Source organism: Tachyglossus aculeatus, chromosome 9 (assembly GCF_015852505.1).
Source record: "Tachyglossus aculeatus isolate mTacAcu1 chromosome 9, mTacAcu1.pri, whole genome shotgun sequence".
Classification (NCBI taxonomy): Eukaryota; Metazoa; Chordata; class Mammalia; order Monotremata; family Tachyglossidae; genus Tachyglossus; species Tachyglossus aculeatus.
The window spans coordinates 17,282,740-17,302,090 of NC_052074.1; the positions used below are offsets into that span (position 1 = coordinate 17,282,740).

The window sequence follows — 19,351 nt, forward strand, 5'->3', positions numbered from 1 at the left end:
CAGAATGGGAGGCAGAATCGGAAACTCAGGAATCAATCATATTTACTGAGCGCTTACTGAGTGCAGAGCACTGTACTAAGTGTTTGGGAGAGTACAACACAACAATAGTGCAGACACCTTCCCTGCCCACAGTGAGCTGACGGTCTTGAGGGGACAGGTAGGCAGACAGCAAACAAATTCATTGTGGACACAGACAACAGAAAAGACTCTCTCTCTCTCTCTCTCTCTCTCTCTCTCTCTCTCTCTCTCTCTCTCTCTCTCTCTCTCTCTCTCTCTCTCTCTCTCACACACACACACACACACACACACACACACACGCACACACACACAAAAACACACAAAATCTCTTTGGGCAGCAGAGCAGAACCAACCTACAGTGGGTGGAGCAGAGTGTCCCTGCCCCATTCTGCCAAGCAGATGAGCTCCATGCTTTCCAGAGGTTCCAGCCTGGGGAGGAGTGATTACAGAGCGGCCCTTGGACTCTGGACACCGTGGAGAAGAGCAACTGCAGCAGCTGCAGCCCCTTGATCCTGGGCTGGAAGCCGGCCTCTGGCAGAACGGAAGGACGGAACTTAAACCGAATCCTTCCCCTCCTGCCTCGCCGATGCTGCCAATTGGCCTGCAAAGTGCACAGAACCTCAGAGGGCTGCATGCAGCCCTCAGGGAAGGAGTTGGTAGGACTCAACCGATTATTCAATGCTATTTATTGAGCGCTTATTGCACTCAGAGCACTGTACTAAGTGCTTGGGAGAACCCTGACCACAACGAGTTTACAGTGTAGTGGGGGAGAAAGACATTGAAGTAATTATGGATATATGCATAAGTACGGTGGGATAAGCATCAAGTGCATGAAGTGTATAGATCCAAGGGCATAGGTGACATACAAGAGAGGGAGAAAGGGTAGGGGAAATGAGGGCTTAGCTGGTGAAAGCCTCTTGAAAGAGATGTGATTTTAATCAGGCTTTGAAGGTGGGGAGAGTAGTGGTCTGTCGTAAATGAAGGGGGAGGGAGTTCCAGTTCAGAGGGAGGCAAAGGGTCAGGCGGCGAACAGGTGACTGGGTACTCACCCCACCCGTCACTGTTTGCTTCCCCCTTTCCGAGCCACCCACCCAGCTCGGACAGAACTGTTAGCACTGGGTGATGTCAGCAGGGCAGAGCTGGAGTTGGGGCCAGTTAAGATTGGCAGGGAAGCTCAACCAGAAGCTGACCGACGGCAGCAAGGAGCAGCGGCAAGGAGTTAGCACCCACTTCAGGAAGACTGTGGGCCAAAGGTGGGTTTGAGGAATATGACGGAAGGATTTGAGTTTTAATGGCTCTTTGAGATTCTCACAAACAGGGCTGCTATCAGATATTCAGCCGCCGAGAGGCAGGACCAAAATGGCCACCCCCAACACGGCGCTTGATGCTACCCTGTCCTGGTGCACAGAACCACAACATAATGATGTCCCTCTAGACTGTAAATTTACAGTGGGCAGGGAATGTGCCCTTTGTATTGCTGTGTTGTACTCTCCCAACCACTTAGTACAGTGCCCTGCACACAGTAAGCACTCAATAAATACAACTGAGTGATTGACACACAACATTTTGCAGAATAGCATTTCAATGTCATTCTCTCAGCTGCCCCCCCTGACTGAGGCAGCTTGACACTGAGGCCCTGACTTAAGTCTTGATAACAGATCACTTTTCTTTCCACCGCCATCTTTGAGAAAAGGGACGTGGCATGGCTACTTTTGAGCCAGCCAGGGGCTTCCCCTGCCCCCTCCCCGCCGCCACACAGCTCCCTCAGCCAATGTCTGAAGCCAGCCATGCTCAGAAAGGGTCTAGCTTTTAGTCCTTCCTTGTTTCTGAATACAAGCTGTGTCAACTGAGAACTAGATCCACACCTAAAAAGCCATATTTTCAAAGGACGGTGTGGTTTTTACTGAACGTGTGCCACTTATACATATGGTAAATGTGGATTTGATTCTGCAGTGTTGAACATATGCTCGTTTGGGGGCCCATTAGGTTTGCCACTTACAGGTGGATTTGATTTAAATGCCTGGTCTGGAGGCCTTGATCTAATCACTTTTTCCTACAAAAAGTGCATTTTTGCTGTTTGATATGAACATAATACATATTATGCACCACTCAGAAAGAGATATCCAGACTCGTTCAATTCATTATCTTCAAAGCAGCATACCTCTCTTCTTCTCGTGCTATTTCATTCAGGCATCTAGGCCTTGCAATTTTGATTGCAGTCTTCACATATTTTTTGAATGTCTCCTACCCACGTGGAGAGAAACTTTATTGAACTGTTGCAATCAGAGAATCATAGAGCTGGAAAGGATCTCAAGGAGCCACTGGTCCAATCCCATGCCTCACGCCAGTTGAAATTTCCAAAACAGATGGCTAGCTATTCTTTCTTTACAGATCTCACAGATGGAGACTTCCCATCTCCTTTCAAGCTCATTCCAGTATTCTATCTCCCCAAGAAAAGCACGTTTTTCACCTTGCCCAACAAAAATCTTGACTACTTTAATTTAAGCCCATTTCTGTCTGTGCAGTCTTCCACAAGAGGCAGAGTAACTGGTCTGCACCCCCACCCCACAACCTTTGTGTTTTAAGAAAGTTTTTGGCAAACGTTATCCTTCTCTAAGTTAAACAACTTCCAATTGCTGTAATTTTCCTCATAAGACCACCTATTTTTCATCCCTGTAATTGCTTTTGTCAATATTTTCTGGCCCCTCTCCAGGTTCTCTAAATCCTTTTTTAAAGTGGGGTGATCAAAACTGGGCATACTCCTTTAGGTAAGTATCAGTCAGTGGTATTTATTGAGCACACAACACTTGCAGTGTACAGAGTACTGAACTAAGTGCTTAAAGATCTGAGTGCAGTGCAGAGAATGATAGGATGACTTCCTGCCCTTGTGACTACATGCCTATTTTTTTTTATGGTATTTGTTAAGCACTTACCATGTACAGTCCCTGCCACATAGTAAGTGCTTAACAAATACCATTAAAAATACAATTAAAAAAATACATACAAGATAATCAAGTTAATATGGCATTTTTTAAGTGCTTACTATGTGCCAAGCACTGTTTTAAGCACTGGTATTTGGAGCTTACTAAAGTTGCACACAGTCCCTGTCCTACTGGGGTCCCATAGTCTTAATCCCCATTTTACAGATGAGATCATTGAGGGCCAGAGAAGTTAAGTGACTTGCCCAAGGTCACACAGCAGACAAGTGGCAGAACCAGATTTCGAACCCACACTGCTTTTCTAATGCCTAAATTGATCCAGTCATGAGTGCGCTTGCGTGTGTGTGTGTATGTGTGTGTGTGTCTTTGCATGTATTCTGAGAATTCTGTATTATGAGAAGCAACGTGGCTTAGTGGAAAGAGCACGGACTTGGGAGTCAGAGGACGTGGGTTCTAATCCCGGCTCTGCCACTTCTCTGGTGTGTGACCTTGGGCAAACCACTTCACTTCTCTCTGCCTCAATTCCCTCATCTGTAAAATGGGGATTAAAACTATGAGCCCCACATCTGACAATCTGATTACCTTGTATCTACTCCAGCGCTTAGAACAGTGCTTGGCGCATACTAAACACTTAACAGATACCATTATTATTATTATTTGGGTTTTCTGTGCTTTTCTATTAATACAGTCCAGAAGAGGAACTTGGTGAGGTGAGACTTGCCAAATTCCAACTTGAGGTAGAAAAATGCTTTTCTTCAATTTTCCTGATTTTTTTCCAACCTCTTTTCCACCTAATCCATCTGTCACCAAGCATTTACTGATTCCTCCCATTCAGCATCACAAAGACTCCAGTAATTTGAACAGCAGGTGTGAGTGCCCCATTCAGCAGCGGCACACAGGCAGGTGAAAGCACGACATCCATCTGTCCTGAAAAGGACACCCAGTGAGTTATGGGGAGGGAACATGCCTGCTAATTCTGTTGTACTCTCCCAAGCGCTAAGTACAGTGCTCTGCACATACTGCCACTCTATAAGTACGATTGATTAATGTTTACACCCTAACTCAACCAGCCATTTCACAGTGTATGTTGCTGGCTATAAAAGACCGGATGTATAGATGTGGTTAGATACTGGAAAAGAAAACATCACAAGTAGACAGTCCGTGGTGGTGGTGGGATTCTGTAAGTACAGTGCTCTGCACACAGTAAGTGCTCAGTGAATATGATTGAATGACTAGTAAAATCCTTCACAAGCAAGTGACCCCTGATCATTTTGTCTGCTGTTCTGTAGCAAAATGAAAACCAGGGCCAGATACTGCAAAACAGCAAACTTGTCAGCAGACGATTGTTTTCGTGCACAGCGTATAGGGATCATCAAGTACATATTGGCCTCATCAGCCTATTTTACCCATGGGTAAAATTCACTGTTAATGACCTTGTTATTTACACTTCTATCCTAACCCACCCATCTCCCTTTCTTTCTTCCTTTTCTTCTCTCTCCCTCTCTCTCCTCTCTCTCTCTCTCTCTCTCTCTCTCTCTCTCTCTCTCTCTCTCTCTCTCTCTATTTCATCCTCACTCTTTAATTTTCTTTACATCCCACAACAGCATTGCATTACAGGCTCCTAGTCAGTCTCTGCTCAGTTTCTGAAAGCAAGCCTTTTTCTGCTGTACTTGTGTTGTTTTTCCTCAGGTTAGTAGAAGCGTTTTACTCTGAAACTTAATAGGAATATTATGTTAGAAACGTTTTTCTTTTTCTCTGTTGTTCTTTGTTGCATCTATCTCGAGCCTTTTCCTCCTTGATCCTTTTCCGCCTTAACCAGTTTGATTCCACTGCTAACAATCTTCTTTAAATTTTGCACTTTGCGAGAGAAAAAAGGGTGTGTCAAATTACCGCAATACAATAGGGTTAATGAGGAGGTAATCAGTTCTGTTGTCTCTTTTCTTCAAGCATTACTGTTAACAGGGACAGCATATCTAGAGATAAAATCCACAATTTAAGAACTAAAATTAAGCATGACAAAGACTTGATTCTAGACCTAGTACTGATCCCCTTTGAACAGAATGGATTTCTTTAATCTCCATTAATCTGCAGGGGGGGGCATTTGGAATCCATATAAGATTGGACCTTTAGCAATGCCTGTTGACCATTGTGAGCCAAAGTAACCTTTGATTATACTGTGGGTTTTGGAGAACAGGTCTTCCTTTTCCGAGAATAGAGCCTAACTCTGCACACTCAGGATTGTTCTGATCTTCTTACAGCTTTGCAATTCTCCTACTCGTTCTAGTGTTAATGTGCCAGTTTCCTCTGTCAATCATCCACAGTTGTGCTGTCAGAGTGGGTTGGAGCACTGCAGTGAAGTGGATTACATCTGCTCCTCAGAAACAGTGGACAGTTTCCTAAGTAGTGTGGGCATTCCTGTGCCAGTGTCAATGTGGTTCTCTTTTCCTCCATTCCCCTGCCTAGGACACTCCATTCAAGTTTTCTGCTCATAGAAGGATTTGGTTGTGTTCAAGCATCCTGAATCCACATCAGATATTCAAAATCCCTGCACTGGTTTAGAAGCTCTCATTTTTACATGTCATGTATACATGGAGATAAGGCAAATTGGTCTTTTCCCCAGTAAAAATTTGGGTGTGTATATTATATTCTGAAAAAATATGGTACTAAGCCCTCCACCAAACTTTCTCAAGAGAAAATGTTTATTTTGAGCTCTTTAAAAGCTTAACAACTTGATATTAAGCCTTAACCTATTTTATTATTTCTCTGTTCTTTTTCCTCTTGTATGATCTAACTATAAAAATATGCCAAACATGAACCATAGTTATATTCTAGAGCTTATTTTAAAACAGTATTTTACATAGTTTTAAGGTCTCGAGGGAGATGATAAATGTATCACTCCTGACTCAGTGGTATCAACTCTTACAGACTCCCCCACTCCCCCGAAGTGGAAAGAAACTTCCATTGAGTAAACTTGCGAATGTACAGATACTTGGTCTCAGAAAAATAACTCACCATCAGAAGAATCTCACTTTTCTGACCCCGGAGAAACTGGATCTCCACTTATCCTCGTCTGTTTGTGCATGCCGGGCAGGCTAGAAAACTGCTTCCTTTCCCAGTCCTTGAAATAACTGAGCTGCAATCACATATATATGCCTCTCTCTTTCCCATTCATTCAATCATATTTTATGAGCATTTACGGTGTGCAGAGCACTATACTGTGTTCACTTCTTTGTCATGGAGAAGGGAGAAAAAAACATGCCACATGCTTTTGACGCCATCTGTAAATTACCAGAGGCTGAAAATGAAGTCGGGCTGAGGAGCCGTGGATGACTTGTGATTAGCCAGGAATGAGGTCTAAGGGGTGGCCAGAAGTGGCTCAAACCTCATATTAGCGCTCTTTGGAAGATTTTAAAGTTTGGATATGCAAATTTGCGCATCCCTGAGGAAGTTTTGCTGTTGATCCCATTGACTCAGTCAACAGTATTTATTGAGCACTTTATGCATAGTGCTGTACTAAGTGATAAGTACTGTATTAAGACAAAGTAAGAGAGACACTAAAATAAATTATAATTAGGAGGAAAGCGGCTGAGTTTCAAGGTATGTTCCTAAGTGCTACTTTGCAGGGCATTCCATTGGGCATGTATAAAAGTTATAAAATTCTAACCTATCCTCCCAGAAGCAAATAGCCCTGAACCCACTGCTCATGTCTTATTTTTAATTGCTATGGTGTTAAACTTAATATCTTAGAAGGGCTGAATCCCTAATTAAGGTCAAAAGCAGGTCGCCTCAAAAATTAAAACGTTTTGACTGGCTAAAATTTGATCTGACTTAGTAGTAGCGTCTGAATCATCCACACTCTCACCCAATCCCCCCCTGTGCCCAACAGAACTCTTTGCGAGACTGCTGGTAGGGAAAATGGGTGCAGTGTGAAAATGCAGAATCTATTCCCTCATCCACTATGCCCTCATCCATTTGGTAAACCCTGTTGATTTGAACAAGGTTTTTGCAGGAGTTGCTGAATTGAAAACTTTATGTTGATAGCCTTGAAGATTCCATATATTAGGTGAAAGTAAAAAACATCCTTACTCTGCTATTTGCCATATGCCCAAATACTGGGGCTCCTCGCCAATGCCATAGTTCCAGCATTATAAATCCTCTTCTCTTCACCCTGAAATAATTGTGGAAACATTGGTTTCAGGAGATGATTTGGTCCTGTGGCAAACAGAAGTAGAGGACCACTGCTATTCCTGCTGAAGGCTGTTCTTTGGGGCTTTTCAAGGCATTTGAGGGGCAACTCTGCACACATGCCCCCATAGCTGAGATGCCCCTCACAGAAACAGCAGCCCTTCCAGTCCAGGAAGCCCAGGTCGACAGTGTGCGGTCATGGGGAGAGATCGAGGGCCTTTGTGCACACACGCGTGTATGTTTATGTGTGTGTACATGTGCGTATGTACCTTTTCTTCTGACCAGCAGTCCTGAGGGGAAGATTATCTAGGTAAGATCTGTGTCTGTATCAATATAGGGTTTCTTTTGTTGGAAGGTATCTGTTTCTGTGAATTTATTGCTTTTACTGGTATGTGCTCCTCTAACCTTTTCTCTCTTTCTCTCCCTTTCCTCTCCTTCCCTAGTGTTGGGCTACTTCCCTGAAAGCCCTGCTCACTAGCACTCTAACTGCAAGATATCAGGAAAAATATTTCTGTTCACCAATTGCATTCTCTTTAATACTCATACATTGGGTTAGAGAAGCAACATGGCCTAGTGGATAGAGCACGGGCCTGGGCGTCAGAAGGTCATGGGTTCTAATCCCGACTCTACCACTTGTCTGCTGTGTGACCTTGGGCAAGTCACTTAATTTTTCTGTGCCTCAGGTCCCTTATCTGCAAAATAGGGAATAAGACTGTAAACCCTATGTGGAACAAGGACTTTGTCCAACCCGATTATCTTATATCTACCCCAGCGCTTAGAACAGTGCCTGGCACATAGTAAGTGCTTAATAAATACCATCATTATTAATAATTGTACAAGACATATGTTACTTTAATCATTGTCAATTAATAATGAATCTGTAACTTTTTCAAGTATCCCCTGGGCAAATGTGTTTATCCCATTGTCACCCATCCATTTGAGTGAGTTTGCTATGTTTATTTAGACCACAGAGCTATTATGCAGATGCAGTTAGAATTCTTGTTGCTGACTCATTATTAAATGGAGATATATATCAGTGTATTTCACATCCATCCATCTGTTATCTGGTGATATTTTCATTTAGGGACTTGAATGTTGGAATAAGACAGTGACTATTGAAAGTTGGAAGATTAAATAGCTCCACCTCAATAAGAGCAAAACACTTTAAAAAAAGTTCCCAAATAAATGGAGGGTAATGAAAAGACACATTGTAAGCACTTAACAAATACCATGGAAAAAAAGGAGAGGGAATAACTGCTGATAACTGAAATTGAAGGTAAGAACCTCTTTAAGAAGCAACGTGGTTTAGTGGAAAGAGCATGCGCTTGGGAGTGAGAGGACATGGGTTCAAATCCCGAATCTGCCACTTGTCAACTGTGTGACTTTGGGCAAGTCACTTAACTTCTCCTTGCCTCAGTTACCTCATCTGTAAAATGGGGATTAAGACTGTGAGCCCCACATGGGAGAACCTGATTACCTTGTATCTACCCCAGCCCTTAGAACAGTGCTTAGTGCTTACAAATACTATTATTATTTTTATTATCATGACCATAATGAACCATGAATCAGCAAGTTAGTGGACTTCTTAAGAAAACAAGTACGATTCTGCAAAGTGCAAATAGAAATGTGAGAAGTTAAATTCATGAGGCAGTCTTCCCTTTACACTTAGCTTAGTTTTACTAATGTTTTGGGCGTAATAATGGGATTCCCATTTTAAAAAGGGCTTGAAGAAGGCGCACAAGAGAAGGTTCACAACGATGAGATAGATCTGAATAAGAGAGGGTTAAAGACCTGAGATTTCTGTGGAGATGAGAAAGCTGAGAAGCAGTTTAGTAACTGCCTTCAGGTGTACAGAGTAGTGTCCAGATGTTTTCTACCTTCACTAAAATAGAATTAGAAAATTCTAATTCTAAATCCTAATTCCTAATAGATTTAGGAAAAATGAGCTTAAAGTGCAAGATAAAGTTCAGGTTCTAGAATTTCTGGAAGAAGGTGGTACTGTGCCACTAAGATCCTATACCAAAGAAGATTTTTGACTCTTAGCCGGAAATGAAGAAGGTTGGGCAACTGTGAGACTTGGAAATACCACAAAAAGCATATCCAGCTTCATTTTAGCAGCTTCATCAGGACTACTTACAAGTTATACTTAACATCAGATGGTTCTGGAAGCTAGCCACCAGCATTGGGCCCAGCCTTAGGGCAACAAAGACTTGTGAGGAGAATGGATTTCCAAATAGCCACTGTAGATGAACAAAAAAACAGGGCAGTCACACTTTGTGAGGGCTGAAAAAATGTTTTAAAGAGGTAGTATTAGAAAAAGAACAGATGCTGCACTCATGACTGAAATTTTGAGCAGATTCAAATGGTAGGATGGACTCAACTCTGACATTCATGAATTTCAGCCTATGATTGTGCTGGGAAGTAAGCTGTTCACAAAAGGTTTGAACTTCATTCTTTCTAAATGAAATATCTCCCAATCTGCCAGAAACACTTATTCCCATAAGCAGCAATGTCCAAGGAGATTTTTTAATTCAGCCTGCCAAGCGGTCTCTACAAATTTGTTTTTTAAACATGGAAAACTCAAAATTGTCTCTTCTAAAAATCCCAAAGTCACCCAAACAACGAAATGACCAGTTTTGAAGTTTCCCCAATGCCTCCTCCTCCACCCTGTAGAATAGAGGAAAAAATGAACATGAAATAAAAATATCCCATTTCCTGTTTCGCAACTGTAGAGCACCACTAGATTAGGTCAATTGTACTGCCGCCAAAGAAGGGAAAAGATTTAAGAATATCCTTTTAACTATATTTGTGAGAGTGATTTAGTCTGTGGTGGACAAATTTATTCTTGCTAAAAATCAAGGCATCTTTAAATTAAGAGCTTGCTTATTTGATACACTCCTCAACATCTGCAGATTGTGTATTGGTTGGGTTTTCAGTTAAATCACGTGTAAACTCTCATGCCCTTTCAGAATTTAAAGTATGGTAGTCTGTCAATGAAAGGAGAATTTTAAATCAGCAAAGCACTGTCTGCCCTCTAAAATGGCCACCGGGAAGATAAATTAGTTATTTAGGAAGATGCAGTCTGAAAAAAGGTTAGCCTGATAAGGAAGTCTCAGGTGCACAAATATTTGGGGGCCACCTTGGACCTGCTTTGTGGTTTTGGAGAAGACTTTTGCTGGATTCAGCAGCTGAGTCATGCAGGTGCCAGAACTTGCTGGGAAGCGAACACCTGCCAGGCTTCTCCAGATAGCTCAGCAGCTCAGAGGCATTTTCCCAGGCTCCCAGATGAATGGTCTTTAATAGCCGTGGGAGAGGGCTTTCCACTCGCACACTGTACCACAGACTCTTCTTGGCAGCCCTGAGGAAGCTCAAGTCAACTTGGCTGTAAGTCCTCTGGAAAACAAGTGATGCTGGATAGTTTTACAGTAAAAATTGAGTGTCTGATATTTCCTCTCAGTATCCTGGGACTGTGAAATATAACAACCAGAGCAAATTACCACTCCTCCAAAACGCATTACTCACCAAAGCGCATTACTACTTAAAACTGAACGGCACTCTTTTTTGAATAGAATTTGTTCAAATCACATTTTGTTTTCTAGGGTTTCTGTTCCTGAACTCTCTGAAACACTGATAGTCATTTTGGCTCCACACTTCAAGATTTTGAAGAAAATCTTTATTAGGATAGGTGGTTCTTTATCCACTGAATCTTGCTATTCCTTCTCTTCCCTCTCCCTTTTCCATTGGACCCAAAAGACGACTACTTGAACTCTTTAGCAAATAAGAAGGCGGCTCATTTGGTGTGAAGCCATTTTTTTTTTCGTTTCAGAATATGGGTGTTCCCTCTGTGGGAAGAGCAAAGCAGAAGAAAAGTCCTAGTGACTGTATTTCTTCTGAATTATAAGTTGATGGTTAATAATGTGGTCTAGTTGAAACTGGCTGATCTTCCTAAATAAACCATTTTCAGAGGATACTTCTGCATAGTTTTATAGATGCAGGTTTAGAAGTGTGGTACTCCAATAGTTAAGTGGAAAATTTCCTGTTTTACAAAGTCCTTGGTACTTTAGCCTCATCTAAAAGGCGTTCGTTTGAACTACAGTTCTCCTTGGGTCATATTCAAGTGAGAAAATAGGTGGGCCTGGGCTATCTTTATATCTGCCTGTACTATTATTCTCATAGGCCAGAATAGTTGGAGCTGCTCTTTCTGGCACTTTCCAAGTTAAAATGTATCATAGCTTCCCTTAACTTGGTCGTGTCTTGATTTTTCTCTTCAATCCTTCTCCACTCGCTACTAACATTTAATCAGATGTTTTGAACCAAGAGTGTTCAGCAAAGCGGAAGGAAGTATATGTAGACTGCAGAAGAGGAAGACTACTAGAAGTATTCCAGGCTCTTATTAGCCTTTAGAGTTGCAATTTGGAAACTGTGAGCCCGTCCTCTAGACTGTGAGCCCGTTGTTGGGTAGGGACCGTCTCTAGGGACCGCTGCCAACTTGTACTTCCCAAGCGCTTAGTACAGTGCTCTGCACACAGTAAGCACTCAATAAATTTGAATGAATGAATGAATGAACTCTGCCTTAAGCACCAAATAACTTTTGGGTACCGTAGAGCCTCAGTTACCCTATTCCTCTGGAGCAGGTTTCTTCAAATAAGGTTGAAGCACAGTGCTAGGGGAGGACTATGAGGATGCCTTCTTTATTACTGATTGTTCTATCTGTGGGTAAGTGGAGGGCACTCACTGCAAAGCATTCAGCTCATCCCTTTTGTAAGCACGAACTGAGCATCACTTTTTATATATCAGAATGTTGTAAGTGCCAAGTGAAATCACACAAAATAATCATTGGATTTTGTCATATTCATCAGTAGATAATTTCCATCATATCGTGTGAGTACCAAAAGCACACGCAGGTGTCATATTAACCATGCTTGGCATTTTGTAATAATAGTTTTTCTTATATTAATAAAAGGAATGGTAAAGCTAGAGAGTAGGAGCAGACCAAATAGATATCACAGCTTGGCCTAGTGGAAAAAGCATGGTTCTGGGAGTCAGAGGGACCTGGGTTCTGTCCCAGCTCCAGCACTTGCCTGCTGTGGGATTTGGGGTAAATCGCTTAACTTCTCAGTGCCTCAGTTACTTCATCCATCACATGGGGATTAAGAATGTGAGCCCCATGTGGGAAATGGACTGTGTTCAACCTGATTAGCTCGTTTCTACCCCAGCACCTAATAAGTGCTTAACAGATACCATTAAAAAAATATAAATCACACACATATTGTATATAATCACATAAATGAAGATTTCAAGGATTTGGTTTGAAACCATTTTTTGTTTCAGAAAGTGAGTACAAATTTTATTTATATACGTATATATTTTATATATTTTATAAAATTGTATATATTTATCACATAAATGAAGATTTCAAGTATCATGCCATTGATGTTGCCTGTTGAGCTCTTTATAGCAGTTACAGGTCCGGTTTGTATCTCCCTGTATCCTCCCAGAAATAAAGCATCTTTCAAGGATATTTTGTAAGGGGGAGATTGCATGCGTCTCTTGTCCATAATTAAACTTCATCTAATAGCATCTTAAAACCTCGTTACATTTGAGAAACTGAATCTTAGTTACATAAACATACATTCAAATGCATTGTCCTAACAGAGGCTTGAAAAGACAACAGATATATGTGCACATGTGTCCACGTAGATGTCGATAACATTTTGTTCCATACTTTGGTGAATGCATTCTATATCAATGCTTCAAAAATCCATTTTTATCCCTTTTTTATGGCTGTCAGGCCAAAATTATTAAAGACTCTTGCAAAATACCAGAGCAGCAGGCCCATAAACAGATGTAGAATTCACTTCCAGTCTCAAAATTACCTCAGGAATGGAATATTTATTTTATGACAAATGCAGATTTGCAGAATTATATATTTTGTTTGGCATTTTAATCAGCATGAAATCAAATGACAAAGAAAAAATGCAAAATGTTGTAGGTGTTTATTTAGGAAGAATCATCTTTCACTTCTGTAAATTTGGAGAATGTCAGAATCGTCATGTGCATTTTTCAGTGCCAGTCTTACTGACTGGCAAGGACTGTACTCATTCCAGTGACAGTTTGTTTATGTAGGGCACCAAGTCTGTAATCTTTGATCTGGCTAACCTCCTGTATGGTATGCTGGAAGGATAGTGAATGCCAAAGTGGAAATAGCTAACAATCGTTTCCTTTAATCATATTCTTTAAATATGCAGTTAATAAAGTTGATGGACCATCTCCAAATTATCCGCAAGGTGTTCATCATTTTAAAGCGTTTTATTAACTTGTCACATCTTGACTTGCTTTCTGAGAGAAGTCAAGTATTAAGGTAGCCTTCCCAAGGAAAAAAAAAAGATATGTAGTAAAATGGCACAGAGTACTATTTACCAACATAATTACAGACTCAGTATTTTCTGTGCTAAATCTAAACCTGCCAGGTTATTTTCTACAGAGCAATTAGTTGTATAGGAAATTTCCCATTAAACTTTTAAAGGCAAGAATGGAAACACCTGAAAATTATACTCTACAAGATATGTGAGTTTTCATAGCGGGGAAGCTTTATAAAAACATGAACACATGCTGCTCCTGAAAGGAATTGAGATATTCCTTCCTTGGTTTGATTTGTAGAAAGTGCTTAAATGTGATTCATGCTTAAAGGTGGCAACCTCCATACCAAAGGAAAAATCGTTTATAAAATAAAGTGAAAATTTGGATCTCCAGGCTTCTTTCAGCAGCTATGTTCCAGGATGGGAGAGCTTTTAAATATCCACTCTGCATCTTTACATCAATCATTCAATCAGTGGTATTTATTAAGCAGTCATAATTATTGAGCACTTAACTGTGTGCAGAGCACTGTACTAAGCACTTGAGAGAGTATTAGTATAACAGAGTTGGTAGACATGTTCCCTGCCCACAGTAAGCTTACAGTCTAGAGAGGGAGACAGATGTTAATGTAAATAAAGAAATTATGGATATATACATAAGTACTGTGGAGCTGAGAAAGAAGTGAGTAAAAGGTACAAATCCAAGTGTAAGGGCAACACAGAAGAGAGTGGGAGAAGAGGAAATGAGGACTTAGTTGAGGAAGGCCATGTCTATAGCACTGTGCTAAGCACTTGGGAGATTACAGTACTACAGAGTTGACAGACACATTCCTTGCCCACAAGGACCTTACAGTCTAGAGTGGGGAGACAGGCATTAAATAATAATAATAATGATGGCATTTGTTAAGCGCTTACTATGTGCAAAGCAATAAATCACGGACAGGTACGTAAGTTTTGTGGCCCACAGTGAACTGTGTTCCCAAATCTCTACCATCTGACCCAGGTTTGGTGTGGCAAATTGGCATTCTCATCATTCCAATTCTATCTCTGATCTGGATAAGTATATATTTCCAGCTAATGATGTGTTTATGTGAGAAATGGCTCATACTAAGAATCATGGGTTCTCTTAGAGTGCCTCCTGAAAATTAAAGCTGAAACCATTTTCTAGGGTGAGGCAGGTCTTAAAAACATTGAAAAAAAATACAGGAATTGGATTAAATGCCCACATTCCCAAGAGACATGACAACTTAGTGACACCTAAGGTCTGATCAAGTTGTGGATAATGCAGTTCTTAGTCACCTTTGGTATTGTAACTGTAGAATATGGGTAATACAATGACTATGAGTTTGCATTTCCATTGTATGGTGGTTAAAGAAGAGCTTTTGTTCTGAAGGACCGACTAGTATTTATACTGACACAAATTTGTTCTTTAAGTAATAATTTTCATGCTAATAGTGTAATGCTAACCAATCAGCTCTAAATCATTTTAACCTTTGACAAACTTCTACCATTGTCCATAAGTATTAAAAATTTTGTTGATAATTATTATCTTTTCTGGTTAAGAATTCATTTTAAATGCATAATGCACATTTACATGCCAGGAAAGGGACGATCTTTCCTTTGCAAACAGAGATCCTCTTTTAAAGCAGTTTACTTATTAACAGAAATATATATGTATATAAAATATATATAAATATATATACATATATTATACATACATATGCATCATACAGTGTGTAAGTGCTTAAATATTATTATTATTATAAATAGATACCTCAGGTATCTATTGATATGCAAAAGCAATTTTCATATTTGAAAATTTGCTACTGACATCAAATTCTCTCCATACATTTGGATGTCACTGAGTTGAAGGTGTACGGATGACCAACTCCGATTTCAGCACTGACATATTGCTCCCGTGAAATGTTTGTCATCATTTTCTAATCTTGGAGTCCCAATCTGGAGTCCTTTACTCCTGGAGAGAGGTTGCTCTCTCACCACTCACCTCATTGCCACACAGAAGGGGAGATTTTATGCTGTTTTCTGACAGTCCTCTTAAATTATATTTTACTGGGGTTTTTAATGTTATTTGTTTAGCGCTTACTGTGTTCCAGGCACTGTACTGAGCACTGAGGTAACGAGATAATCAGGTTGGACCCAGTCCATGTTCCACAGCCTTGATCCCTATTTTATAGATGAAAGAACTGAGGCCCAAAGTAGTTTATTCATACAGGAGATGTGTGTTATAGCCCAAGTCCTCTGACTTCCACAGCCATTCTCTTTCTACTAGCCACACTGCTTCTACTTAGGCCATGCTTCTTATACTGTGACAAGTACCTCCCTCTCTACACCCAACCTATCTCCCCCTATTCAGCATTGCATTTCCTTTTGCCTCCTTTTGCATCTGCATTTAGATGGGCTGCAAATGCCTCAACCTCAACAGGTTCGAAACTGACCATCACATCTTTTCCGAAACTTTCCCGTCACTATCTATAACTCCACCATCTTCCCTGTCCCAGAAGCTCGTGACATTGATACTTGCTGTTTTTCAACTCTCACATTTTCAGCTGCTGACTCCTGAAGATTCTTCTTTCAAAACATTGGCTGAACTGCCTCCATCTTCCAGATTTGCCCCATCCTCTCCACCATCCTGGTTCAAGCACTCCACATAATACAGTCATGATTACTGTATCAACTTCCTCACTGATCTACCCGACTCCAGCCTCCCTCCTTTTTGTTTTATCCTTCTGGCTGCTGCTTGAATCATTTTCCTGAAATACCACTCAGCACATGTCTTTCTCCACTCCTCAAAAATCTCCAATGGCTGCCCATCTCCTTCGGCATCAAAGACACAATCCTTAAATCTGACTTCAAAACCTTTCACCAGGTTTCTCCATCTTAATGTTTCTCCATCTTAATGTTTATCTTTCATTCCCCAGCTCATACTCTTAGTCCTATATGCAGTCAACTGTATATGTATTTATTCTGATATTTCACCTGATATAGTCCCTAACAGATTTTGTTAATAATGGTATTTGTTAAGTGCGTACTATGTGCCAGGCACTGTACTTAGCCCTGGGGTGGTTATAAGCAAATCGGGTTGGACGCAGTCCCTGTCCCACGTGGGACTCACGGTCCTGATCCCTCTTTTACAGATGACGTAACTGAGGCACAGAGAAGTGAAGTGACGTTTCTGAGGTCACATAGCAGACAGGTGGCAGAACTGGGAGTATAATCCAGGTCACTGGACTCCCAAGCCCATGCTGTATCCACTAGGCATGCTGCTTCCCCCAAGTGCTTAGTGCTTAGTACAGTGCATTACACTTAATAATCATTAACACTACTACTAGTGTGTCTTTTGAGAAAGACATTGCTTGACATCATTGTTGGTGGTTCTGTGTCTACATTCATTTAAATCATTTATTCGGTAGTGTATCTTCAGGGCCCATAGTGTGTAGATTTACTGTTGCTAGTCACTTGGGAGAATTCAATCAAAGTGAAAGACCTGATCCTTGCCCCCCGGATCTTAAAATATAATGGGAAAGACTGTCCGATGCACAAATTGTAAACACTCAGCGGGAGCAAGATGAAAAGCACAGATACAAATGATAATTGGGCATTATTTGGGAAGGCAATGGTTCCATAGCAGAATATGATGACAGCATTAAATTCTGTGAGGTTGATGTAAAAGCCTTTGGTCTTGGTAGCATCTACCTAGTATAGTATACATAGCCTTGGTTTTCTTCAAGCTTTTTGTCAGACCATAGCTCTGTGTTCAATCTGCTTGACAGCTCACCAATATGCAAAGGTTTAGTTCTCCCTTCAATATCGGCGGTGTAATTAATATCAGTAAATCAATCAATCAGTCAGTGGTTTTGTGTGCTAAGTGCAGAGCCCCATACTAAACACCTGGGAAAGTACAATACAACAGAGTTCCCTGCCCACAGCAAGGTTTGTATTCTGCCTGGCACAGTTAGCGCTTAACAAATACCACCAACTGACCTCCAGAAACCAAGCTCACAGTCTAAAGTAATGTTCAGTAATACCTCATTGGTCATCCCATCTTGAACAGTGATGCTTCATAACTCCCTAGTTCCAAGCCTAGCCATTGATCCATCAAACGATCAAACAGTGGTTTTTATTGAGCATTTACTGTGTGCAGAGCATTGTATTAAATGCTAGAGAAAGTACAGTACAGTAGAGTTGATTAGCAAGATTCATTCATTTAATCATATTTATTCAGAGCTTACTGTGTACAGAGCACTGTACTAAGTGCTTGGAAAGTAGAATTCAGCAATAAACAAGATCCCTGCCCACAAGGAGTTTGCTACCTTCGGTACATTCCTCTCCTCAGATGGTGGTCTTTAGCCGTAACGTGTTGTCATGTTTAATTTTGCAGGATATGGTTTCCAGATTACAGCTTACTTCCTCAAAAGAGGAGTTCACCTTCGCTGCATTGTCGGGAAACAGAATCGTGGTAAGTGGCAATTTGTTCCTCTGGTAACCCTGTATTTTGCCTAAATACCATTTTCAAGAGAAAGAAAGATTTTCGAAGAAACAGTATTTCTTTCAGAGCCTGCATTTAGTGGAAGAGTTACTTAGGACTATTTCCAAACTTTTGTAACCTTTTTTTTCCTCATTTTCATCGTGTTTATGGCCTGCCTCGGGGTGATCCGCTTGGCCACACCAAATCTTACTTTGCTGATGAGTCTCAGCATTTCCCTGAATCTCGACAGTGAATCACAAGAGGTTTACTGTGAGTCATTCCATTATTGCTTGAGTATCTTTTAACATCAGTAGTGTGATAGAAGCGAAGGCCAGTGGTGTTATGTAAAGAAGTCATATCAGTCGTGCCCGACATGTTAAAGTCAGGAAAACATTGTTGCTTTGAGTAGCTCTTCAAATTTAAAGTAAAATGGAAAATAATCACTTTTTGAGATGAAATTTTGATAAAAATTGAAATACATGTAATCAGCTTTAGCTTTCATGGTTTGTAGGGGCTTTTATTTTTAGAAAACTTATTTTTCAACTTAATTTTAATATTGTCATTTGAAATTGTTTCCTTTATGGATGCCACCATGTTCTTCACTTAGCAGTGCAACAGAAGTGCAGAATTAGCTAGCCTCAATATAAATTACAAAATGAATGTGTATTTTGTTATAAGATTGCCTTCCATACTGGTTTCAACCGTATCCATTTTTTTTTCCAAAAAACCTATATTGAACAAAGGAACAGTATGCAAAAACATGAGACTATATTGACCCAGAAATATTTACTTAAACTTAAAGCAAAATAATAAATTCCATACTAATCAAGGTATGATATGGTCTTTGGGGCAGAAGCATTTGAAAAAAGAAATCTGTTGTTGTTGTTGTTTTTTCACTTGTTCCACCTCCTAAGATAGACTGTAAACTCTGGGAGCTGGGATTTTGGCCTCTAGTCCCTTTGTATTTCCCAAATGCTCAGAAACTGAGAAGCAGGAAAGTGTAGATATAGAAGTCCAGGTCTGGGAGCCAGAGCACCCAAGAATTAATTCTCATATCTGCTTCTTGCTTACCATGTGATGTTGGGAAGGTCACTTAATTTCGCCATACCTAAATTTTCTCATCTATAAAATGGAGATGTGATACCTGCTTCCCCTTCTATGTAGATGATGAGCTTCATGTGGGGCAGGGACTCTGCCCAACCTGACTATGTTGTATCTACCCCAGCACTTGTTACAGTGTTTGACACAAAGTAAGCACATGACAAATACCACAGTTATTATGATGATAAGTAGTAGTAGTACAGTGCTCTGCATGCAGTAGATATGCAATAAATGTTATTTATTGATTTTACAGCTCCTCCTAACAC

The 19,351-nt window shown here is 40.6% G+C and overlaps 1 protein-coding gene across 1 annotated transcript in view; it reads left to right on the forward strand.

The window, feature by feature from the left end:
* Positions 1 to 19,351, forward strand: part of LOC119932320 (SLX4 interacting protein) — a 160,261-nt gene that overhangs the window by 121,379 nt on the left and 19,531 nt on the right. Inside the window, 1 exon segment of the mRNA XM_038751438.1 lies at positions 17,898 to 17,975. Within this exon segment, the coding sequence (XP_038607366.1) occupies positions 17,898 to 17,975 (78 nt within the window).